At 33.7% G+C, this 27,343-nt stretch overlaps 1 protein-coding gene across 1 annotated transcript in view; it reads right to left on the minus strand.

Annotated features, from left to right (window-relative positions):
- The window catches only part of LOC134855551 (uncharacterized), a 50,984-nt gene extending 24,586 nt beyond the window's left edge, over positions 1 to 26,398 (minus strand). The window contains exons 1-10 of the mRNA XM_063872093.1: positions 26,394 to 26,398; positions 25,613 to 25,816; positions 24,504 to 24,666; positions 24,034 to 24,137; positions 23,590 to 23,791; positions 11,747 to 11,957; positions 11,233 to 11,399; positions 10,287 to 10,426; positions 8,895 to 8,977; positions 8,533 to 8,693 (exon numbers count right to left, since the gene is read on the minus strand). Of these exons, the coding sequence (XP_063728163.1) occupies positions 8,533 to 8,693; positions 8,895 to 8,977; positions 10,287 to 10,426; positions 11,233 to 11,399; positions 11,747 to 11,957; positions 23,590 to 23,791; positions 24,034 to 24,137; positions 24,504 to 24,666; positions 25,613 to 25,816; positions 26,394 to 26,398 (1,440 nt within the window). The remainder of the gene's footprint in view (positions 1 to 8,532; positions 8,694 to 8,894; positions 8,978 to 10,286; positions 10,427 to 11,232; positions 11,400 to 11,746; positions 11,958 to 23,589; positions 23,792 to 24,033; positions 24,138 to 24,503; positions 24,667 to 25,612; positions 25,817 to 26,393) is intronic.
- Between the last annotated feature and the right edge of the window lie 945 nt (positions 26,399 to 27,343).

Here is a 27,343-nt window from a genome sequence, read left to right on the forward strand (position 1 = left end):
TCATTAAAATTAGACAAGGTCAACTAAATGATCGCGAACTAATTAATTAGTCAAAAATTAATTAGCTGGTACTTTATGATGCTTAGTTTGTCAACTCATTTTTACTCTTTTTTTTTTCAATTTTTTTTACAACAATCACCACCTCTTTCAACCAACAGTTCAAACCTCATTTTAATATCAGTTTCTAATCCCAGCTCTTAATCCTAGTTGCTATGAATTTAATCTTAATAGGTTATGGGCCCAGATTTCTAATTTTTTACTTGTATTAGTTTTTGTCAGAGTTTTTACCTATTAGCAACAATGAACTTGAAACTGGCGGTTTTCTGTGGAAAATCTGAAGATTTTCCTGCTTGGTCGACAAAGTTTGTGGCGCTTATACACACCAAGGGCGAGGGCCTGTTCAGGAGGGTGATGGGCAATGATGATCTGCCAGAGGCTGAGCCTACTCTACCCGAGAGCATGAAGGCTGAATCAACAGGCAGTCTACAATACCGAGATGCAAGAGCTAGCAGTGTTGACCCAGCAGATGGAAGAAAATCAAAACACTCGCGAAAAAAAACAATAATGTTCTATTTTAGAAAAAATATCCGGGTTTTGAGAGAAAAAGTAGGAATTAACGACTTCAACACTGTAAAAAAACCGATAATCGAAATTAAACACTATCGGTTGATTCATATATTTTTTGGTTAATAACTTTTATATAGTTGAAATTAATCAGAAAGATTGCGTGTGGAAGATTTTGGCCGCAGTAAAAATCAAAAACCGCGTCCAACCCACTTATTTTTCCTTGGATTTTCAAAAAATATTGTTCTTTTGTAAAAAAGGCCTAAAAAATTTTGGCAGACAAATAGCACTTTTGCTGAATTTTAACACTGAAAATGATAAAACTGATCCGAAACAAAAAAGTTTCATTATCCGATAGTTTTTTTAATTAATTATCTTTTTAGACATGAGTTTCGTACAAAATGATTTTTTTAGAAGATGTTAGCCGGAGCAGAAATCAACACTCTGCTTTAAGGCATACAACATCTAAACTTTCACGAAAACAATCATTAACTTTTTCAGAAAGAAACCTAAGTTATTTTGGAGTTCATTTTCAAGCCAAAACGTTTTTTTTAAAACATCTTACTCAAAACAGAAATCAAAATTTGTTTAAGGGCATAATTAGCAAAATTTGCACAAAACAAGCACAAAGTTTTGTTGTAGAAAAAATTCAGACAAAAATTTTTGAGAAAAATTTAGCATTTTTCTTTGTTTTACCCAAAACCTGGCAATTGCATCGTACTGATGTGTATAAGTTCTAAAGTTCAGTCAATGATATCGTACTTGAAATGAACAGTTTCGAATAAAGACCCCATGTGTTTGCTCTGCTGGGCTTCAGTTTTTTTCGTTTTGAAAAGTAGGTTGAACTAAAAGAAGTTTTCGCTGAACTTTAATTGCTTGAGACCGCCAAAATGTTCAATTGATACAGTTTATTCCACAGTTTTCATTACTGAATTAAACTTCAGGTAGATTACGTGGGAAAGATGAAAAAGTGTTTTGATACGTGAAGATTGACGCCAGTTTTTTAAACAATTATTCTATTTAGATGAGTTGACTCAACCTCCAGATAGTATAAAATCCATTCCAATCTTTTCCACTTTATAAACTAGATGAAAAACTTTCCCAGTTCACAACCCTGATCAAAAAAATTTTTCCACACAAATTGCACTTTTGCTAATTTGGAACTCAATTTTTATCTAAAAAAAAAACAAATTTTATCTAAATTCAAAAACGTGCAAACTCTACATGGCAATCTGTTTTACAAAATGATTTAATATCACGATTTGCTCAAAAGATTTATGTGACGAAAAATCCGATGCAGGCAAAAACCGCGTTCAAATTTTTGGGACATTCTCACTACAAATCGATCCAAAAATCTTTAAACTAATTAGCAGATTTATGAGTTTCCATAAATCTGCTATATGTGCACTCGCTACTGCAGAATAAAGACTTCTGAAACAATTTCCAATGAGAATGTCACAAAAATCTGAACGCGATTGTTGCCGGCATCGGTTTTTTCGTCTTTTAAAAATTTTGAGCATGTTATCAAAGCATTAATGTGAAATAGATTGCCATGTAAAGTTTGCGCAATTTTGAGTTCAGCTATAATTTGTTTTCTAGATAGAAGTTGAGTTCCAATTTTTATCTGTTTAACAAAAACCAATTATTTGTAAAATCTACCAGAATGGTCACAGCATCCAAAGACTTATGAAGGTTTTCAAAACAATTTTTTTCTTTTCATACATATCAATTTTGTAAAAACGCTAACACATAGATTTGCACATTTTTGTCTAGATCGATTTGCTAACACATAGATTTGCCAGCATGTACCAAAACGCTGGTTGGATCCACAGATTTTGTTGAAAACTTTCAAGCAATCACTTTCTTTATTATATTTTTGGCAGTAAGAAAGCCTCTTCTTGATATGAATATTAGTACCCCGCTGCTGTTTGCATGGTTATTGCATTCAGAAACTTCAAAGCGCTAGAGATTTTACAATTTTCTGATGTACTTTGACGTGTGTAACTTCTGCTACACTCAAGAAATGCAAATCTTTTGTTTCTAATTGGTTAATATATCTCTAATTTGAATTGTCTCAAGTGTAAATATCATCGAGTTCAAATTTTCTTGAAACTTTTTTTGGATACCGATTCAAAAATTTTTAATCTACAGTATTGACTGCAAAGGTAGCAGACTTATTGGAACTCTGTTCTGTTGCGTTATACTTTTTTTTAGAAAAATGTATGCTAAAAGCCAATCCGTGTACATGCATGAGATAAATTGTTTAGCATTTTCATTCATAAAAAACCGAGTAATTGAACCATTTTAACAAATTATTCTCCTTATTTTTTTAAAATAAGTTTTACTGTTCTGGTGCAATTGAGTAGAATCAAGGAGTATCGCCTCTTCGAAGCCAATAATTGGAGACCTATGCATTTAAATTTTTTATTTTTTCCAATTGTTTCATAAATTTTCAGAAAAAATTTCGAAAACTGACAGAGAAAAAAAGAAAAATCCAATATTCAAAATGAGTTTGCACATTTCAAGACGAACATGAACATCTTTATGGTTTGGAGGTTGCTGAAACATAGAAACTATTGATTAAAACAAAATCATACAGTTAACTGGATAAGAAACTGCTTTCCTGATGTTGTTTGTACGCCCTTAACAAAGAATGGTTTATGGTTCCATGTTTCCTTGGATTAGTAAACAGTCGTTTAAAACAACTTTTTATACGTAAAAATCATTTTTATGCAGAATTATATACAAAATTGATTTGATTGGATGATAGTAGCTTAAGCAGAATCTGGGCAAGACCTATTTTTAAAATGATGCGTAAAACAAAAATTTTTTGGAATACTTAGGAAATTTGAGCAATTTAAAGAAACGCCTGAACATTCACTGTAAGCTATGTTTAAGGATGTTATCAAATATAAAAGATCCCAAATTCAGGAAATTGTACAATTGATCATTATTTTTTCTTCATTTGATGAATTAAATGAAGCTAGAGTGAGTATACAGGTCTTGAGAATAATTTATCTGAGATAAATTTTTCTTAGAGATTTCATTGATTGGTTAAGCGAAATAGTTTGTTGACTAAATAGCAGTCTTAGAGATAATTTTTATGCAAAAAGGAAACTTTTGAAAGTTATCAGTCGAAGCAGAAATCAAGAATCAGTTGAAGCAGTCTCTTTTGCAAGATTGTTTGAAAAAAAAACTATAATACGAACATTTCACGAAACAAAAAATCATAACGTTCTTTTACAGGAGAAAAAGAGAGTTTTCAGAAGAAAAATAGAATCTTCAAAGATTTCAGCACTGAGACTGATCAAAGTTGATGATCAAAATTAAAAGATATCAGTTAGTTGATAATGTTTTTTGATTAAATAATTTTTTTAGTTGAATTTTATGCTAGAAGCAGAAATCAAAAATTGCGTCAAAAGCAAAAATTTTTTACTTGAAATTGCAAAGACAAACAGCGTTCGCTTTTAGGAAGATTCTAAGAACTTTTGGCAGAAAAATTGCACTTTTGCTGAAAATAATTACTAAAAATGATCGGGAAAAATTACTGGTAAGTTGTTACTTGTTTTCTTATTTTTTGGTCTTTTTAGACCTGAGTTTCGAGCAAAAGGATTTCTTGGGAAGATGTTGGTCGGAGCAGAAATCAAAGTTTTGCTTTCAAAGCATACAACATCTAAATTTTCAAGAAAACAATCATTAATTTCTTTCGTAGAAAAAGTTGTTTTAGAGAAAAGTCATTAGTTTTGCCAGAATTCAACAATAAAACTAATCTGAAATGATTAAAAAAGAAAACTTTTCGGCAAAACCTTTTTGCAAAATAACTTTTTCGGAGTTGAATTTCATGCAAAAAGGGTTTTTGCTGGATAGTTTTGAGAGAAACACAAACCGAAAGTTTTCTTTGAAAGCATATTTTGCGTATTTTTTCAAAAAAAACACAAATTTCCGATGTGAAAGGAACTAAGAGACTTTTTACGGAAAACTACAATTTTTGCTTAATTTTTCCAAAAAACTGATAATTGCAGTGCAATCAAATGTATTAGCTCTCAAGTTCAATCGATGATATCGTACTTGACGAGAATGGTTTCCCATAAAACCCCTTGTTTTTTGTCTGGTTGGCTTCAGTTTCATTTGCTTTGAAGTTTTGGTTGAACTAAATAATTTTTTGTTGAATTCAAATTGCTTGAGACCAACAAAATGTTCAAATGATACTGTTGATACTGTTTATATACTACTTTAAATCTCACCAAAAATACTTAAAGTAACCACTTTGATTGAACCAGCTCCCATCTCCCTCACAATTTCAAATTTTTGATCAAAGGTATGAAGAAAAAAGGATTCTGAGGTTGTTTTGCTAATAATCACCAAAACTGTAGTTTGCTGAAAAATTTTTTTAAAGCTACTGAAATGAAAATTTTTTATCTTCTAAAGGTGATAAAAACATTAGCTGCCTTAATTACAAAGAAGTGTTCAGCTCTCAACTTAACCAGCAAACTGATTTTTTTTCCAATTTTCACCGTGATTTTCTTAGTTCTGGTTATTTTTTCATGTTTGTTTGTGGTTCGATAGTGAGATAATGAATAAAGAAGACAACAGGCAGCAATTTAGGATTTTTTAACAAAAGTTTCATGGTAAATTAAGTTTTAGAACAAAAAAAATGATAACGAACAGTTATAAAAATTTTTACTTTAATTTCCTCCACAATCTATTACAGTTTTAGTAAACATTTTTCGCTTTTAGGTATTGTTCATTTTACATCATTTATTTCAATTTTCAGATAATTAAATTGAAGTACATCCCAGAACTTGTAATTTTTGTATGAATTTGGTTATATCAGTCTCAAAAAACCGAGAAAGAGTTGAATCATGACATTCTCTCAAGAAGTTTACAAAATGTTGCATTAATTGATTACTTGCATTGACGTTCCTAGCTAAATTTCTAGTTTTTGGATGAAAATAAGGAATTTTTTATGGAATTTGTAAAAAGGAGAAATTTGTATAGATACTGAGTTTAATACAAAAAATTCTTACAGTGGTTATTTTCACGAGTCATCCGAGTATTCATAAGTTGCAGCTTAGATGCATTTAAACTGAGATTAGTTTTCAGTATTCAGATCAATATATAGCAATAGTTCTAACGCTATTTAGATGAAACACTTTTTGATGGAAAAATCAAATTGACAAAAAAGTTAATTCTATTCAAAAGTGTTTTTCGTTGTCCTAACGTGATACCAATTAAGATATATTTTGCGTTTAAGTTACACTCCACACTTCAACACGTTATATAACAAATATATAAAAAACAAACTTTTCGGAAAAAAAATCTTATACCTTGAGAAAACTAATCCCTTTCTTAAAATGTAGGGTCTTTGATGATTAGAATCTTGAACAATCCCGTATCGATAAAATCGGCCGTCAAAAAAAATCTGACCATCTGAAACCTTGAAATCTATAACCTTTTTAAACAAAAATGGGAAATCTTTTCGCTATGATAAACTGTAGGGTGAGAACCGGATTATGTATGGCCTATCCTAATACATGAGGTTCTTCACAGCCGCCCTCTTTTATTCTTTTGTATAGTATTAGAAACAATTGTTTCGTTTGCAATTATGCAATTTTCTAAGGGTTTATTCCACTCGGGGAAAGTTCATCACACAACCCGCTGTGAAATTTTGCTGATTACTTGATAGAGTCTTGTACAAACTTCAAAACGCAGGCCTTTTTATAACTTTTTAAGAACTAGAATGCAAAACCTTGCTTTTTTCTGCAAATGGAATGCAAATCTTTCGAAAATCTTGCAAAATGGATGCATGATTTGCAGCATTCTAGCCAAAATAGAATCGTATAAGTTTTTTGATGATTTGAGTTCCGAGAATCCCAAGGAACGCAGTCTGTAACTTCAATTCAATAAAAAATATTTTCGTGAAAACCAAATCAACTGAAATTATTTTTTTCTGGCCATGCTTGATGACTTAGATTACCTTTCTCAAGAAAACTTCACTGTTTTCAACTCAATTCAATGTTTTCAACTCAAATAAAATTGATGTTTCGGATGTCTGCCTTCTAATTTATAAAAAAAGGGGGGAATATTGGGGGTTTTGCAAAAAAAGAAAGAAGCTAACGTCGTAATATTTACAGACAAAAAACTGCATACTTATTATGTACGACGATGCTGCATCTTGTTAAAGCGATTCCGCAGCGAACAAATTATGTTCTATGCAAGGATAATAGTCGATTATATTATATTTCCTTGGTCAGATATGTTGCCATTATAATCCATTATAACTACACTTTGGGACCACGTATTCGATTATAACCCTTATAATCCATTATTTTTTGAGAAATTGAATCAATTACAAACCATATAAAGCCATTATAATGGAATAAAATGGATTATAACGGCTTTTAATCTCTACAAAATTTTGCAGCTTTTTCTGCATTACTCAGTTTCTAAACCTACTCACTAAGGATAATTTTTGCGTTTTTCTCAATTTCTACACCCAATTTGAACACACCAAGTTTACACCCATTCTCACAGTAATAAGCACACCTACCCCCACTTGACCCCACCCTAACCTACTCCACCCCACCTACACTCATCGCCCCACGTTTAGACACTCCTTAAGTTTGGGAGCGTAGAGTTCTGCAGGGGAAGGGAGGTAAAAGTCTGCAGAGGGGAAGGAGTGGGGAAGGGTCACGCGTTTACGGTATTTTTCCGTGTTTAATTGCTAAAGGTAAGACAAAAACAAAAAAGTGGAGAAAAACTGTCGCCAAACGTAAAACATAATTAAGCTATAGCCACTTTCAAGTTTTAAATGTTATTTTTTCATCGTCTTAGAAAATCCAGGTTCTTACTCATTAAAATATATTATAGTCCCCTATAATCTATAATAATCTATTTTAATCCATTATAATCCATTATGATCGGTTATAAGAGAGTAATGTGATCTCTATTTGATTTGCTTTATAGGTTATTAATTCACAATAATCGATTATTTTAAATTCTTAAAAAGCCAAACCATGAAAGTCCATGATAACAGACTATTATCCGTGGAGCCTCATTGCGGGTTACTTGAAGCCTCTTTCAAAAAACCAGCCCTCCATTTAGTTTTTTTCCAGAGAACGAAACATGCGTATAGCAAATAACAGTTCAAATGCTGAAGCAGCCAGCCATTACGTTTTACGTTTTTGATCTTACAATTTGAGCAAAAAAGGACTTGAGTAATATCTTTTCTTGGATCAACCGTAAAATCTCTCCCCTTGAAAAGACCTACCGTAGAACGCCTTCTGCAAGCAGGTTTTAAATCTGAAAACAAATTATGGATTAAAAAACGCATTCCATACAAACGCGCAATTAAAATTTCTCTTTACATTATTTATGCGGAGTTGCATTTGTATGCTTTTTGCGATTTGATTACACAAAATATTGTTTCAATTCACTTTTTTTGTAAGACGGTTAATTTGAAAGAATCTAGGCTATACTTAAAGCTAGCCTATCAAAAAGTCATATTTTCTACAACACCGCTTTCAATGCATTCTTTCTAGCATCACTTGTCATATAGTAAGAATAATGGTGGCCAGTCAAAAAAAAATACTCCAAAAGCAGAAAAGTTTTTTACAAGATGATGTATATTACAACAGAGTTAATATGTGCGGTGCGTTTACCATGCGTTTATCGGCACGGAGCGCTGACAAGCACGAAGCACGAAGCATCATTGTTTTCACTCAAATTAACTGTAGTTTTTTTGCTAATTATAGTTTTATGCTAATTCTATTCTGATCGCGCATATAAACAGCAACTAAAGTCAAAACGCAGAAAATCATGAACATTTCTAAAGACTTTATGAAAACAAAATAATGAAAAAAAAAACACGATCAACTTTAAAAAATCAATTTGGTGACACGTTTTTTGCCCTTTGGGCGTTGAAATGTTTCGAAATTATTAGAAAATATTTACAAATAACTAGTTTACCTGACTGCGTCTGAACATGCTGTCTCTGTCTCTCTTGGGGTTGACTAAACACCTCTCCCCCGTGTCTCCCCTCTCCCCGAATATGTTCACAAAAACGTCTGCTCTCTCACATTCGGCCGAGTGGACGTCGCCCGTGTGCACTTCCACATCATAATACACCACTGAAACAGACGAAAAAAAATCGAAAAGCTTAAAAAATGCATGGAAAGAAACTGTTAAATTATTGAAAAAACTCACACAAAAACAACTTGTATAAGAAATTGTGTTTTTTGTGTGTGTGAGGGGGGGGGGGGGGGCTTACTATGTCTATTGCAAAAATCCGAAAATCCATGCATATGAATTCATTTACATATTATACTCACGTGGGTACAATCGGTCTCCGTTTTTCTTGTAGACAGGAGCCTCTCTGCAAATCTGACCATCGTCTAATTCTCTGCTCAGCCACCTGAAACACGTTGGATTATAAATCAAATGTTTTAATTCCCTACAATTTTCCCTTCAACTACTTCCCACTTTTTGCAAAGGGGGGGGGGGTTGTATGGATGTTCGGTACTTGGTTCAAAACTCACACTGCTTACCTGTAAAAACAGAGCGGAGTGGGGGAGGGTTCGTTATTAGGTACAAAATTTGCATTAATTTAACAGTTTCTTCTAGGGGGAGGTTCGTTATTAGGTACCATAGGGGGAAATGGTTAGAGAGATCTGAAAGAAGCTGACATCTTTTTTATGTTCGACCCGCAAACTAGGCATTCATTGAAGAAGTAGTTTGGTACTTTTTACTTAAAAACCAAAACTAACTTTTCTTTAATAACTTTATTAAACTTTCTGCTGCTCAATGAGTGATGCTTTCAACATTCGGCTTTTGACTGCACTTTTTTGGTCAATATTCGCAGTCGAAATAAGAACTGTGAGAACAATTGCAAAAAAATCAACTAAAGTCAATCTTGAAAGTTGGAGAAAAAACTGAAAATAATTTTTAAAAGTTTAGAAAAAAAAACACGGAAATTGAGTCTCCTTCAAAATGTATCACTCCACCCTCCCCACTTTAACTATTCACCGTCCCCCCCCCCTTTGCATGAAGCAAAGGATTTCGCTTCTAGGAACAAAACTTTCATATGCTTAACCTTTGAATTAGTTCTCTATAGGGGTGGCAATTCAGTACTAGGTACCAAAGGGGGATAGTTAAAGAGATCCCGAAAATCAATAAGAGACGGTGGTGAAGTGGTAACGTTTCAGGCTCTCAACCGAAAGGTCGGATGTTCGAGGCCCACCATGATCCGTGCTCGTTGCTTGAGGGTGAAGCAACTTTACCCAGCCCAGAAAATAAACCAAAAAAATGCATGAAGTTCTTAAACAGGGGCACAACAGCCCCGGGTTGACCTCCATACACCGAAAATGCTTATCATACAATTCCATACATCAAGTGTGTGGAAAAATGCTTGTCATACAATTTTCATACAATTTCTAAAAATGGTTGAAAAAAGATATCAAACTTTTTGGTTTATGGGAAAACACCTATGATACAATTTTCATTTATGGGAAAATGTTTATCATAGAGATTTCACACAATTTTCTGAACGTATGGCATCGTATGAAATTGTATGACAAGAAGTTTCTCATATATGGGAATTGTATGATAAGAAGTTTCGGTCCTCCGGGGCGGTTCGCCGTGATGAGCTGTACAGCTCTCGTGTTGGTCCTTTCCCCGTGGATAAATGGTCTTAAAAAAAACAAAAGTGAGGAACAAATGCCTACCTGTGGAATGGGAAAGACAACTCCCTCTCCCCTGTTGAGTCAACAAGTGTGACGTCATCTAGCAGCCAGTCCGGGTGGTCCCCACTGTTGTCGTGGCCCACTCTGATTTTGAAGATAGAACCGACTTTGCCAATTGTAATCTGCAACAGGAAAAAAATCTAACATGAGTTTATGTAATTTTAATGGTCTAGTTTTTTTTCTCATATGTGTTTTTCCCTGCAGCATCTAATCAAATAATTTTAATTGCAGGGGCGGATCTAGGATTTTCTCCAGGGGGGGGGGGGGGTTAATGTTTTTTCAAAACATTTTCGAAAATTTTGTGGTCCTTTTATTTGTTTAGGTTGACCAAATGATTTTCCGAGCTCTCTCAAAGCATTACAAAGACCCTGTTTTCGGACAAATTTTCTGCGCCGCAGGAAAACTTAGGAAAATCACGCCAAAAATGAAATTTTTAAGCTCATTTTGGAAAATTTTGACCAAAAAAAATCACGCTTTTTCAGCGAGCGCTCCCCCTTCAAAATTAGTATATGTTGGCGCTGAAGGCGCCTAAAGAAGAATTTTAGGGTCCATCATTAAATATGGATATCTCAAAATAGTACAAAGGAGGACCCTTTGGGTCGGCAGGGGGAATTTTTAGGCATTTTTAGAAAGTATTTAATAAAAAATCATGTTTTTTCGGCGCGCGCTCCCATCTCAACACTTGTTAATATTGCCGATAAAGGCTTTTTCCTACCGTCCGATTTTCTAGGGATTTCAACGAACTTTTTTTGGGGTTTTCGGAGTCCATCTAACTATATATACACATGGTATATAATGTTTAGAAAACCAAAAACTTTATCTAATTAGCAATTCAACCGCAGCCCATATGGTATCTATTAAAAAATCTCCACCCCTGCAAATTAAAAAGATCAAAGAGATCCGTTAATCAGTGAGATAAAACAATGACCTGAAATTCATCAGTAGACCCCGGTTGGAACAACTCTCCCCCCTCCCCCGACCCCAAATGCAGTGTACCACTGTCTCTCTTGTCCCCATACACCACAATGTACACTCTGGAACTAGTAGAGGCTGCGGGCTCGTCATCTGTGCGAACTCGGACCAACCATCTTCCAGCTGAAATGAAAAAAGAAAAAAGGAATTGCAAACATTATTCTTTTTTTGTCGATTTTTCCGACATTATAGTTTTTCTATTGTTTCTACCCATCTTCTAAATGAAACCGAAAAAAAAAGAAAAAATTATTGCCAAAACTTTACTAAGTCTCATCATTTTTTTTTTCAGAATGGGTTGTTTTTCACGCCTGGTAGAGCTGAACAAAAAGGACAAAATCAGATTTTGAGAACAATTTATCAATTTTGTTGATTTTTTCAGTTATTTTTTTATTATACACAAAATTGACAAAAGATTGGATGGAAAAATTAAACTCAAAACTTGAACTTCAAAATTCAGCAAAAAAACTCACCTGCTTTTTCTCTCCTACTCTGCAACGGCCTCTCAACAAGATTATTCTCCCCTCCTAACACACTCCCCCCTCCCACCGACTGCAAGTCACTGGGTCCCCTCCTGTTCCCAATGGGTCTCAACACTCCGGGGGGTCTGCTCAGTTTCTCGCAGGGGGGCACTGCTATGTAGATGGAGCACGAACCAGTCAACACTTCGCGCATCGAACTCACCTAGAAAAGAAATCACCTCAAATTTTTCATTAATTTTTTCAGTCACGGTCAAAAAACCGATGTATGAATAAACCGAAAACGGCTGTACGATGACCGTAAACCTAAAATTCAGATTATTTAGTCAGTAAACCCGAAATTTGCGGCATGCAGGCAACAAAACTGATGCAATTAGTTAAAATTGTTTTATAACTTCTTTCTATTTCTTACTTTATTGAATTTAATGGATCTATTTAAGTTCATCATATAACTAAACGCAGTCAAGTCAAATCGCAGTCCATTAATCGCCCCAAAATAACAGTAAATTTAAAAAATATATTCACCCTCCATTGTTGTATTTATAAAATCCACCCTCCATTGTTGGTTTTTTGTTGTTCTTTTCAAACTTTTTTAGTTAATTAATGTCCCTAAAATGTTTTGCAGCTATTGCCACTTTTATCAGCTTACGTTTTTCGATTATAAAGTCAGATAACTTCTGCAATCAGCAACCTAAAAATGATGTTGAACCTCTATAGCATAAAAAGGGATTTCAGGCAAATCAGGCAAATGGAGTGAATGCCTGAAACATTTGATAGCCAACCAGAATTAAGTATTCAAGAGTTGAACGGATGAAACAAAAAAAAATGCTCGTTGTTTGTTGTAAAAACACCCTTGATTGGTTAAAATTTTTTTCTAAAAAATAGATTTTTCGAAATGAGAACATTCCATGCATAAACAAGGTTACCCGGTTGCTGTGCAAATAACACAGAAGGTTCCGACCTTATTCATTAAATATAATCTAGAAAAAAATTTTGTTCTTTAGCTTTTTTTTCAAATTCGTGTCGTTTTTAGTGAGTGGTGACATTTGATAACTATACAAATGCGCAATACGTTAGTGAATTGGGCAATATCGACAAAATTTTTGTTAAAAATAAAGCCAAACAAAAAATGAAAAAAAAATAATTGTTTTTTTTCTTATTTTTTTCACAATAATTTTTTGTTGGAACTTTTTTTGCCAAAAAACCCTGAAAAAACTATCTTAACTTTTTTTCTGATAATAAAATTAAATTTTGTGAGCTTTAAAAAAAAGTTACTTTTCTAATAACGAACGTTACTCGATCGCGTTCCTCGCTCGAAAAATAACTAAAAATCAAAAATTTTCAGCCAATTTTTTTTCGACACTGGGACGGTTTGAAAGTTTTCTAGTTTCATTCGAGTCATGACTGAACGGTTTTCAAATTGGTGCATCACTCAACCCTTTCGATCACTCAATCAAGTAACATGGTTATTTGATGCACCTGATTTTGCGTGGAAATCAAAAACAAAAACAAAAAAACCTTAAGCAGATCCGAATACCAATAGCCGAAACAATAATTCCGCTAACTTAACAGATGCTTTTTGAACTTTAATTTTGAGAGAGCGGAAAAACGCTTTTTGTATTGTTTTCAAACATTCGTTTTTTTAGTTTTCATGGTGCTGCGTTTTAATTTATTAGGAATAGGTAGTAAGAGTTTAATTGACAAACTGACGCAATTGACAAACTGTTAAATTGACAAACAGTTAAATTGAAAAACTGACGCAATTTTGTTTTTTGAAGGTCCTTGGTTGCTTTGTCAGAAATTTTCAAAAAGAAGCAACGGAAAAGTGTAAGTCAAAAACAAGTAGGAAAAATCAGATTAGAAAAGTCTGGCAAAACAGTTTTGTTTTCTAAAACTATACAAGCAACAATGTGTTTTTGACTCTATCTGGCGTGTTAAATTTGCCTCCTATGCTTCAAAAGGTTCATAAGAAACGCGATGAAATCATTTGTAATTTACCTATTGAGAAAAAAATCCAATTCTAATACATTTTTCAAATTAGAAAAAATTATATAATTACCGAACAATTATATTTCATTTAGCAAGAACGAAAAAAAAAAACATATTTCATTCAAAGCAACAAAAAACCACCAATCTATTGAAAGCGATAATTGTACCCAAAGAACTCCAAATCATTTCAAATCTTTAAAACTTATTTTTCACAAATTTCTCAGAAAAAATATTAATCAACCCACGAAGCAAAGATTGAAAAAAGACACTGGCTAAAAAAACTTCGATCGATTTTGAAAAAATTGAAGCTGAAAACAAACACTGATTTTAACTCCAAACCAAAAAATTTCTGATCGGACACAAACAGCAAGTTTAAAGAAAAATCTGTTGAACAAAAACTCACACAGAAAAACTTTATGGAACCAGTTAAGGAAAAAGATAGGAAACAACTGGAGTCATTGAACTGTATTTTAAAAGTATGAGCCCAGATAAATTCCAATATTAGCTGAACGTGAAGAAAACAGTAAGTTTTAAATTTAATTTAACGAATGGAAAAAAGTTCGTTACTGTTTTAACACATTGAAAACAAGCAAAACTAAAGGAATTTAGCAGTTGTATTGAGAAAATTAGCAGACATCAATTCAAGTTGACATCTAAAAACGAAAAATTTTTCTTGCAGTTTTAAGCAAAATTACAAAAAGTTTAAGCTTAAAATTTCTGTCTCGATAGGACTTCAAGTTTGCGTAGTCGGCGTTTTTCAATTGAAATGCCTCTTTTTGAGCCATACGGGATGCGAAAAATGTTTTCGAAGATATAAGAAAACTAACCAAAATGTGCGGAAACTAAAAAACTATTTTATCTGCACCAAAAAAAGGTGTAATAAAAAAGAGCCAGTCAAACAACAAAAAGCAAAAAAGTTTTGAATCAGCAATTCAAAAAAAAATAAAAAATCAATTTTGGTCAAAAAAAATTAAGATAAACTGAACGAAAATGCGATAAATCATGAAGTTTTTTTTCTGCACTAAAAAGAATGCGGTTAATACAGCTGATTAAAAAAAGATTTGAACCAGTTGCTTCTCGAACTGAAAAAGAAACAAAAAAATATCAAGAAAAATCTTGAGTATACGTTTTTATGCTTTTCTAAGGCAGGTCTGGGAGGTTGAATTGGTTTGTTGAATATAAATAGGTTGAATATAATCACCTCCATTTTGAAATAATGAAAACTAGAAAAAGAAACGTTCAAAAAATACGCCGACGAAAATAAAGCGGATTCTGCAGTGCTAAAATTCTACCGAACGTTTTTGAAACAAGGAAACACTCTTGAACGAATTGTTAAAAGGCATATTTTGTTACCCATACTTAATGTGTACTCACTGCAATTTACCCTAACGACGTTGTTAATATAATGATTACAATTTCGTCCATTCAGTGATTAAAGTTGAGTTTTTTGGGGGGGGGAAGTCTAGTACCCGGTTGCAATACCCTTGCTTCACCGTCGCAAAGGTAATACACCTTTGAAACATTGTGCACGAGCACATATTGTTGGATATGAACAAAAAATTCTCTCCCTCAATTCAATTTTCCGTTGGTTTTTGCAGTTTCTTTTCAATTTCATTGCTGCCTTTTGATTTTGGAGCGGCATTTTAAATTTGAGTTAATGTTTTTTTTTTTTTTGCAGTTTTGGGTCAACGAAATTACCACCTTTCCATATTTCGAACTCAAAAACAACAGTTTGTCACAGCTAAATTTTTAAGCAACTTAATTGTTTTGGTTGGTCCAAAAATTTCATTTACTATTAGATAACAGGCTTAATGCTAGTTAACTCACAGGTGCATCTGGTTTCCTGAATTTTTAACCTTTTGTTCTGTTTTAGAGACTAATTAACGGACATTGCTTTTTGAAAACTATAACTCAACCCTCAGATTTTCTGTTTGCTATTTACTTGTTTGATGTAATTTGCAAACCTAAAGCAAGAAAAACTGCCCTTAAAAATATTGAAAATAATGATTTTCATTACAAAATTTCAAAAAAAAATAATTATTAATAATTTCTATTCTTTTCAAAGAAACAATAGGTTAAACCCAAGACCCGGCACGATATTGGTCCCCATTTTGGCCTTTGTTTTATGGAGGTTGCTGAAGGAGCCCAGTTTTTAAGAAGCAAACAAGCTGAACGAGTCAAATTTTTAACGAAAAAATGCTGAATGAGCCCAATTTTTAGCAGCGTTTGCTTAATTATGGTCCCCATTTTTCCAGTTTGGGGCTGAATGAACCCAATTCTTCGAAAGTCGGCTGAATGAGCCCATTTGTTTTTTAGCAAAAAGGGCTAACAAAGCCCAATCGGACAACAAATTGAGCTCATTCAGCTCTATTTCACGAAAAATTGGAAACGCGCGCAGGGTAAATTGAGCTAAGAGTTCAGTAAAATTTTGTTTGAGAATTGCTGTATTTTGAATCACCGTCACTTCAGTACCGTTTCACTGAAATTCCATTTCTGTGTCAAAATCTGAATAGAAGGATTTCAACTCTGAAGCATGCAGAACTGGTACAGCACTGGCCCTGTGGGTTTTTCTTTTATCACATTGTAGAGAACGCACAAATTTTTGATCGTATGACTCCGATTTTCTTGCTGTAGTTCACTGATTACGTTTGTTGTCTCTAGACAATAATTTCCTTGACACCTGTGAACTCTTACTGAACGATGATCAAGCACTGCAAAATTTAAAGTGAGTCTCCTATAAACACTATGGCTAGAAATTGTCTATTTTTGATCTATTTTGCTGTCATTTTTTTTTGAAAATGGCATGCAAAATACTAGAGCAGTACTGATTTGCACTGCGATGTCAACATAGAATGGTAACACTTTAGAATCCTGAAATCTTATAACCTAACTTTATTGTAATCCTATCCTCGGCCCTCTCACATCCCCACGCCTCCCCGTCCGTTGCATCACATGTACTCTACTATCAGTGATTGTCAAAAATGTTTAAATTCAACAATCGCAGTAATTTAAAAAATAGCACTTTAAATCAAATACGTCTTTTCTCTGGTTTTATTCTTTGGAAAAACTTGCTTTTTGTTTGAGAGTAAATATGATTTCTTGATTTAGAATTTTATAACTATGAGGTTTTCCTGTTAGGGCCGACTACACTTGTGCTTTCGATTTTCAATAAGTTACAAAATTTCAAGCGATAGTTCAAAATAGAGATCTTTTTCATTAGTTTATAAAACGACTAATTTTTACAATTGCGCATGTGTTGCTTTTTCAGTCTTAAGAAAACATTTTTTGTATAAAATTGAAGCGGTTGTTAGCTGATGGTCACAAGTATATACTTGTACGGTCGCAAACTATTTATTTTAAAGCTCAGTAACACGTTCATTTAAAGCTTGGCAGCACACAGCCAAAAGTAAACACAAAAACGGTCGCATCAGTCTCATAAACTTTGGTTTCTTCTTCTATCAGCCTCCCTTGTTGACGTCCATACAAAAAATGCTTATAATCTTTCATAAAAGAAGTCTTTAAAAAATTTTATCATACAGTTTTCAGAGAAGAAAAATGTTTGATAAGCATTTATTAAATCGAAAATTGTTTTGAATTTCTTCAAAACTCAAACAATGCAAATTAGTGGCAGTTTTAGTTACAAGAGGCTTCAAAAAAATTTGCTGAGCAAAAAAATCATACATTTTCATTTATGAAAATTGTATGACATGCTTTTTTCCCATTAAAACAAATATTATTTTGACGTGTTTGTTAAACATTTCAATTTTTTTGTATGCTATTATAAATCTAAGTTTGTAGAAAAAACAGTCTTCTTTTCTCAACCACCAAAGTTTCCAAAATAAAAAATTTTCTAGCCATATATTAAAAGGAACGTTTTTAGTATTTAACTCTGAGTAAAAATGTTCACATGAACTTATATGGCTAAGGTCACAGGACGCAGTTTATCTGCGTGGAAAACGTCGCTTGCACTCTTGATTTTTTAAAGATAGAAATCAATGGTTATTGTGTTTTGGAAAAAATATCAAGTTTCAACACAAGTTCTTTTTTTTTGCATTTCCATTCATGGAGAAAAGCCCCTCATGCACTTTTATTGTAGTCAAAAATGCTTTGGCTATTTTCACACAGTTTTGCGATAAAACATGGCAAAAAACTTCTTATTTTTTTCGGAGTGTGGCAAAAAAAAACTTGCTATAAAGTTTCATAGTATGGACAGCATGGTTATTTTGCCATTTTCACAAATCTGTACGAAATTTTGTGACAAGCAGTTTTTTCATATTTTGAAATTGTATAATAAGCATTTTGTCAACCTGGGTTAACAGTTTGTTCACGAAAAAATTAAACAAGAACTATATAAGTTTTTTAAATAAAGCTACGAGCTCCATTTTCTGCGGAACTTGTACAACAAATGGAAGTGATGACGTTCTTTTCCATTATATTCTGCTTTTTTTTTTTACTATTCGTTACTATTTGTTATTTCGTTCTCAGAGAAAGACATAGCAACAGAAATGGTCATATCAATTTTGTGGAATCTTCAGCTTATCAAAATATCAAGATCGTCAACTTGAGGTCGGAGTTGAACCTTATCGTAATATGCTTCGTTCATTGAACCTCGAGCACAAAATTCTTACTTTAAATCTGCAAGATTTAACTGCAACTGAAGCCTGTCAGAGATTGAGCAACTTCTACTAGGATTTGAGTGCTCGCGAAAACGAAGGAATCGTGTACATAAATTCATTAGATCTTAATTTTCAAGTGAAGTGGGCAATTATTGACTTGATAAAATCGAGACGATGGAACTACAGTGACAATGAGGGCTTGTTTAAAGTAGAAACGTATCAACCTCATAAAAAATTTAAACTAGTTACACAACAAAATGGTACTACTTCACTTCTGTTCAATCCGAGTGGCTTCAGAGAATAATTTATGATTAAGATCACCGCACTATCTGTTTGTACAACTCTTAAGTCTAACATCGATCTTAATTCTACTCTTTCTCCAAAAAAATTTATGGGTTGATTATGAAATTTGATTGATTATTTGAAAAATTGAACTCAAATAAAAGCAAGAAACAAGCATACCCGCACTGACAATTTTGAAAATGAAATCGATTCAAATCGATTTTTATGCAGATAAGAATTTGTATAGAAATCATTTTACGATAGCCCATTTGGATACGTGAATAAACTTAAGCAAAATAAATAGATTTTTAAAATAGAAAATAGATTTCAAAATCCACCCTCGACAAATTTCTAGATCAGCGCCTAGGAAAATCAAATTAAAATAAATGACAAAAAATATATTTAATTTAATTTAGAATTGATTGAGAAGGATTTTTAGGCTACATTTTTGTATCAAACTAAATCGATTCTAAAAAGATTCAAACTCATTTTAGGTCTCTTCTGCATTATCTGTATAAAAAAGATTGCGACCCATTTCTTGTCATTACGTGTAAAACTGGTTTTTTAATCAGAAGAAATGCAACATTGTAAATAATATGCATATAGTACACTATGATCGGGGGGTTGTCATCCATGGATGACCATTAGGTATAGATCATAATTGTCACCATATATTATCGAACAACCAATGGTCACCATGTAAAAATCCTAATTGTCACCAGGATATATTTTATAACTAATAGTCCTCATGTGAAGTTTTGATAAATAATTGAGTATTTCTACGGAACGTAGTGTTTACATGTTTGATGTTTGAAAGGATTTATAATTTTTTTTCCTATAACTGGTATGCTGGTATGTTTCACTGCGATATTTCCCGTTTGCTCAATTTTCTTATAAATTTGGTTCAGTTTCAATTTACTTACAAATTCAAACAAAGGTATGCTAGAAACACTTTCGTTTAATTCAAAACGAATATATCTTCGATTAACAAAATTCTAAAACCGGAACAAACTTTTGCACTTGAATACACACTAAACAAGAATAGCGGCAAGTCAAATTTTATGTACACACAGTTCTCTTAGTAAATCACTGAGTTTTATTTTTTATAAAAAATTTAATGTGTTTTTTTTGGTGTGTTTTAATCTGTTCGTCGATTTTTTGACAAAGGTTCTTCTTCTTCAAAAACTCCGTTATCGAGAAATGAATTGTTGAAGAATGACGACTCCTCCTCGTCGGATGTATTGGTCTCCCTATGGTGTCCCAGCTCCCTATATCACTGTCGTTGGTTCCTGCTGCGCGAATCAGAGCGGGCTCTGGAGTTTGCCGTTTGCTATTGACCTGGTTCATCAGTTGTTAAAGCGAACGATAGTGTTAACTGTTTGCAACAGCAAAATTGTCCTCAGAGTTTTCATCATCATATTCCGGATGGTCCCAATCAATATTTTGAGGGTTAGCGAATTCTTCAGACACCCCATCTAGGAAATCGACAGAATCCCATAACACTAGCTGTTGTTGATCTTCAAAAAATGGCATCCAGTTTTCCAAACCATCATCATCAGTTGGGCCCGGATTTACAGTGGCGGCGTTGTCATCACTATCATCAATGCCAATCGGAGTTTGACCCACGCTGTTTTTGTTACCGTAGGGAAGAGTCTGCTGGCCATCACTGAGGATGTACTGTTTGTCGTCAAAAGCTGATAACAATATTTTCGTCGGAGTCACATTTTGCAGTTTGTGTGACTCGGATGCCAATAGTAACTTTTCGCTTGAAAGCTATATTGGAACGAAAAATCCAAGACTCATGGTTCAAGTGTCAGGGATATCGCTTTAAAAAAAACAATCTCACTGCAATAGTTGCAGCTGGTTTCAATTCTCAACGAAAATTGGTCCGCAAATCGAGGGCAATTTGGTTCTATGGACCTGCTGAAGCCTAGTTTTTCGCGTGTGATAAATATATGTTGAGTGGTGTTACCCTCATCCTTTCCTACAGACGCTTTCATGAAGACTTTTTTATTATGAACTACCCATATCAAGAACAAAGACCAAAGAATTTCTTGCAACAGCTGAACAGCGAAGCTGGCAAAAGGAAGATACTTTTGATCGTGAACTGGTGAGACAACTCAAAATAGTAATGAACACCAATAATACTTTTCTTGGGAAAAACCAAATTAAACCTTTTCATAAACAAAAGTTTGAACTGGAACTGATTACTCTGAGACGGAACGGTCTGCCAATAGTAAGTACACCACTTAGTACACAAGATCATAAACGTCTCTTCTTCAACAAGCTATCAGCGCTGAGTTTGTTGCACTGCGGTCGGTGAATAATTCTGGATAACTACCAGTAGCACTTTTTTGATGTGTTTCGATGTCACGAGCTCACAGCAGGCAGCTAATGACTTATTGTATCCAGAACTTACTTACTGCTCAGTTTCAATCAATCTTCAATTCCTAAACGCTTTGACAGCAAACCTGGAAACATTTGTTTGGGGTATACGCTCATCCGAAAGAACGTCCTTCCAATTTCGGCAGACTGAAAATGGATGAAATCCAATTGCAAGATTTCATTCAGAAATGTAAATTTCTGAAAAACAAGTTTCTTGGAGTATTTGCAGCCGGCAACTTTCCACCTCACAATGCAAATAATGCCTTTATGATTGTGAAAACTTTAAAATCAGATTATCCGGGGACATATTGGACTTTGATATGCCACCGGAAAAACTTTGTTAAATTTGCAGATTCTCTCGGTCTCCCTCTCCTTAAATACACTAACATCTATCAAAAAGTAAACGAAAATTTTAATCAAGTGATGGAACTGATGAGAGGAGCTCCAATGGAAAACTCAAACTCTACTTGTGTGGTTCATTTTGTATTTACGTTGCACATTTGGTTTATAGTACAAACAAAAATGATGATGCTTCTGATTTTGTATATATTAAAAACAGTTTCTTTACTCTTATATTTACTCATTAATTAACTTTTACGTAATAAGGTTTAATTTCATATACATTTCAATTTATAGATTTTTGCGTACTAATAAAAATTTTTGTTCAAAACTTCTGTCAGCAAGGAAGGAAAGATTGAAAGAGTGAGATAACGAAAATTAAATTAGGCCAAGCTGTAGTGTAAACTTGAATTTTTTCACACTATGATTTTTTAGTTCGTAAAAGACTTGGTGACAATTGCAAAAATAGACCATTGCAGATCAATAATTACATGGGAACAATAAGTTGAAAGTTATTACATGCTGACAGTTAGTATTGTTACATGAGATTGTTAGGTGTAAAACAAAACATGGTGAAAGTTAGGACTATTACATGGTGACCATTTGTTGTCATATAGTACATGGTGACATTTATGATCTATACCTAATGGTCATCCATGGATGAGAATCCCGCGATCACAGTGTACTATATGCATACTATTTCCAAAGTTGTACTTCTTCTGAATAAAAAACCGGACGCAGCTCAACTTATCCAAATTTTCTCTAAAAATCAGAAAGAAAGAACGACTACATCTGTTCAAAACTAGATAGTGCATGATTCTGACGGATTTTTGAAATGAGAAACACTCTATGGAAAGAACTTATAACCGCTGTTTTAACCCCGGGAACCTTGGAATTTTTTTAAATCTAAATACTGTATGAACTTTGCTGTATGAACTCAAATGTTAGTTTCTGTTCTTAAATCTGATAATAAATCTTAGTTTGATAATAAATCTGATAATAAATCTAATAAATCTGATAATAAACCTTGGAGTTTTTTAAAATCTAAATACTGTATGAACTTTGCTGTATGAACTCAAATGTTAGTTTCTGTTCTTAAATCTGATAATAAATCTTAGTTAGGCAAATTTTTGCAAGATGATCAACCCTGTCTAAGCAGTTAAAACTACGTGGGCGCATTTTTGGTCACGTTATAAATTGCTTTGAGACTAAACAGAAACTAACATTTGAGTTCAAGGTTTTACGTTCGAAATGTAAAAGTCTTCCACAGAAACAAAAAGCTACCATCTGCTTTTTTCCTTTGTTCATTTTTCTCAAGTTTTTTTGCGAACCAAATTTAGTGGACAACTTAAGAAGTACTAGAACATTTTTTTTTCATTTTTTAAAACTCTGATTTGAGCGATCGTATTGAGCTTACATCATGTGTGCAAGTAAATTTTTCTCGAATGTTTTGATTCCGGGCAGTTTATTTTCTAAATTATGACCAGCCGGATTAACGTTTTGTCGTGGAATTCGCAACAAGTCTATTTGGTTCTAATGTTTTCGCTATTGTCAAAGCTAGAGTCAAATTGCAAAAACATGCATAGCGCAACTCCAAGCGCTAAAACGCTAAGCTCGTTTCTGCTGATATTTTAGCGCATTTCCTTGATATTTCTGCTCTTTGCGGGTTCTGCGACACAAAAAATGTGCCAAAAAAAACTTTTTTCGTATTTGTGGATTCCGCGATAATTTGGTTAGTTGATTGCATTTACATCTTGGAACATGTTGAAATGCTTGTATTAGGATTCCAGGGTTTTATACGCAACAAACGAGGCTCGTATACAGAACACGATTCAGCCTTGTAATGAAACACGAAGCAAATTTTTAAAAAGGAAATTGGCAAAATTCTTTGAAGTTTGTTGTTTATTTAAATGATTTTTTCATAACTCTATATAGTTATTTTTATTGCTATTTTTTTTCTTTTTTTTTCTATCCTGATAAGCTAAAAAGGTCAAAGTTGAGGCAATATAGACAAAAATTTTGAAAAGATGCCAAAAATACGGTTTTGAAAACTTTTGGAATATTGTTTTGACGAATGACCCCTGAAAATATTTGTATATTGACACTGCAAGGTTACGGTTATCAAAAAAGCAAAATTTGGTTCTTTTGTCAAATTTGCCAGGAATACGGAACTCTTCAAGAAACGCGGAAGTGGAAAGATTCTCCAATGTGAAGACTATATGTTACCTTCTTGCCGTCTGGCGTGAACAACTTATCAAAGGGACACCCGAACATCTCCCCCAAATCCCTCAAGAAGTCCCCCATCTCAATGTTCGCTCTCCTGTTCAAAAGAATTAGATTCCTGTCAGTCGTGGATCCATTTCTGTACACTGTGATCTTCTTAGGAGTTCGCTCTTGCATGTCCAGATCTTCTTTAATGCCACCGGTTCTGAAAAAAAAACATTAAAATATGATGATTTTGGATCAAAAGTTATCAAATAAATAATTCAAATGTGATATTAAAAAAATGTCGATGACATTTTATAGTTAAAACCAGCCTCAAGTACGCAATGTGTTTCGAAATAATCTTTATACAATTACGTAACAGTTATGAAACACTTGCAGTTTTCAACCAAATGACATAAGTTTTGGCTGGTTTTTTCACACTCATGATTATGATGCAATTGTTACCTTTTGTTGTATGGCTGCATTTCCATGGGTCTCCCTTTGTTTTTCATCTTTTGCAGCTGGAAATAGTTCAAGGGGTACTTTCCAGTCAGACGAGTCGCAAACACCTAAAACAAATAAAAGCTTCTTAATTTAAAACAAAGAGAATAAAGCAAAAAAGTACAAAAAAGTGACAAGAGTTTAGTCAACACAATTTGATAATAAATTTTTAAGTTTTTAAAATAAACAATTGACACTAAAACAATTTCGAAAAATATATTTGGTTTTCTGAAGAAAACGGTTCGGTTTGGCCTCAAATCTTTCAAAAACAAATTCTGAAGTTCCGATCATTTCTGTTATAGTTATGCTGACTTCGGAATTTTTTCTACTTCTCATAGTTTTTAACAGTTTACGTTTTTGAGTTTTTTAAGCTCATTTAAACATTTTAGATTTCGTGTGAACTTTTTTTCTTCTAAATTGTCTGCTTTGTTTACCTTCTGCGAGTTGGTGCGTCTGTCATTATACCTCCAGTTGTTCTGCTGGTGTATGGCCTGATTGTTCGCGTAGCTATGGCCTCCTCCTGGGGCCATTATGGGTCTGGGCTGGTTGAAGTCACACACTATGTAACTCCTTCCGTGTTCCAATTGGTCCAGAGATCTTTGAAGATAACATCGCAAATAGTTAGTTTTTTCCATTTTTAATTGGTACAATCATTTTTTAAGACCCCTGTGAACGGACCTGAAGATCCAATGGTGCTCTCCTAGGCAGTAAAAATGGAGGCTTGGTTTTTAAATGTATATATTTAACTACCCACAATAAAACTGCCGCGAGAAAATTAAATTCTTAATAAAAACAATTAGTTGTAATGTTACAATGAAGCTTAATAATAATTGATACTAACACATAATAATTGTTACGGCAGAATGCGCACTGAGAAACGCAATTTTTTGGTCGAAACGTTCCCAATAGTTACGATAAACACCATTGTGCCCAACTTTTTCCATAGATTTTTCCTGATACGCAGAAATTTTTGGCAAATCAGGGTCTTTAAAGTTTGTTGGGGTACCTCGGGCCGAACTGAATCAATTTGACTGACCTAAAAACATTCGACAATTTTTTCTAACGTTCCTGAAATCACCCCCCCCCCCTTTCTTGAGGATGTTTCGATAAATCCCCCCTCCTGCATCGGAGTCGTATATTGCGTAATAATTTCTTCATGTCAAAAAGTGCAGTTTTTTTAAATTAGTTTGAAGCTGTTTTTCAAGAAGTTGCTCTCTACAAACTTGCATCTGATTATCTTTTCCTACCCTAGTCATAATAATTGGCTTGATAATTTTTATTAAAGAACCCTACGCCATATATTCTAACTCTTTAGGAGTGGTCAGAAAAATAATTAAGAAATCAATGAATAATAAAGATCTCTCTAAATTATAAACCCCACCCTTTGGTACCTAATTATGAATTCCCCCCCCCCACCTCCATATGAAGAACTCATTCAACAGTTAATCATATGTGGCTTTTTTACCTAGTAACTAATCTCCCCCAACCCCCCCTCCTCCTTGCAAAAGGGGGAAACAGATAATGAGATCCAATAATCTTTTACCTTATTTGGTTGGCTCCATGCGGTGTGTACATAGACCTGGCCCCCAAAGGCAACTCCACTTTTCCCGTCAAGTCTTCCAGCAGATTATCCAGGGTCCTGTACTTGGCATCACTCACCCAAAGGGGACGTCTAATGTTGCTTCTGTTCTTGAAGAACGTGCAGTGCTTGGCCTTCCACTCTCGAGGAGGAAGTTTCGGGTAGCTTCTGAAATTAGCAAAATCTTAACTTAAACGCTACTAAAAAAAGGGCATCCGATTTTTCAAAAATTTCTTTTAAAAAATACTGGGATAAATTTTTTTTTAAATTGCAGTTTGCAATAATCTGCATCGAAAATTGTGCTGATAAAAATAAAACATACCCAGTATTATAAATTTAGGTCGGTATGTTTTGTTTTTATAGGCACAACATTTGGTGAAGATTATTGCAAGCTCCATTCTTAAAAAAATTCTGTTGCCAGTTTTATTGGTCGGTAAAAGTGTATAAAATTTGAACCCAAATGACGTTTACAAAAAAAACTTTCTGTTTTGAAAATTTAGTGTTCATTCAAATCTTCAAACAAATACGCTCCATTTTTTGGAAAACCAGAATTTATCAAAAAAAATCAACGCTTTAAAAATATATAAATACGATGACAGCGATTTGCAAGTAAAATGATTGATTGTCGTAGCATCTTGAGACGATGAAAATTTCATTCATGGTTCAAATCATAATACTTCACCGGAAAAATTTACGTTACACCACGTGAAGAAGGTTTTGTCATCTCAGTTATTGCATAAGTTACGTCATATGAGTTATGTTACGTCACCTGAAGTGTTTTTTGTTACGTCACCTGAAATATTGTTCAGGACTGTCGTCAAAACTAGCCCGCCGCTTCACAGAATTATGGCCAATATTGGGGTGAAAATGTTCCGGGTAGTCGTAGCCAATCGGAACGACTTGTTTCCCGAAGGGAGACTGATAGCCAATTAAATTTGAGGAGGCGCTGAGTCGTCGGTTATCGAAGAACAGTTCTTCAACCTCTTCGTCGTCGTCCTCGTCGCTGATTGGTCGGCTGAGTTGTTCGGCGCGACTTCGTCGACCGTCATTCATCTGCCAAAAAATTGGAATCCAATGAAAAAATCAGAATAATTCAAGTACATGTCTTAAAGCTTGTACCTCTAATTCTTTTGCCCGCTCTCGCATTCCATGGATGAAAATCAATTAAATTTGAGTTTTGTCAGTGTCTATAAAAAGGAAAAATAACCGATTACATTGAACTGAAATTGATTATTTTGCTTTTGTTCACTAAAGCATTAATTAATAATAATCGATTTTTTTTTCATTTTTTGTAGATAAAGACAAAGAAACTCGATTATAGTCGCGATTAGGTTTTCTTTTTGTTGATATGCGAATTTTAATGCCAAAAAAATTTTTTCAAAGTTTCAAACTAAAGATGGTTACTTTTTGTACAGTTTCAACTTTTTTGTCTGCGCAATTTTGAATTTTGTTACTGTTTTATGTTACTCAGTTACTAAACTTCAAATAATTTTTTTCAACAACTTTTTTTGAGGGGGAGAGGGGAGGTAAAACTGGAGATGGAATAATTTAAAAAAGAATGCTATTTTTTGGCCAAAACCCTCCAAAAATGGCATTTTGACTATCTTTTCAAAAATTTCAGCAACAAAAATCAGTCGAAAAGCTTGGAAGAGGGAAACTGGGTCAGAAATTACATCCTGCGTGGGAAGGGGTTGA

The sequence above is a fragment of the Symsagittifera roscoffensis genome, chromosome 10 (genome assembly GCF_963678635.1).
Source record: "Symsagittifera roscoffensis chromosome 10, txSymRosc1.1, whole genome shotgun sequence".
Taxonomy (NCBI): domain Eukaryota; kingdom Metazoa; phylum Xenacoelomorpha; order Acoela; family Convolutidae; genus Symsagittifera; species Symsagittifera roscoffensis.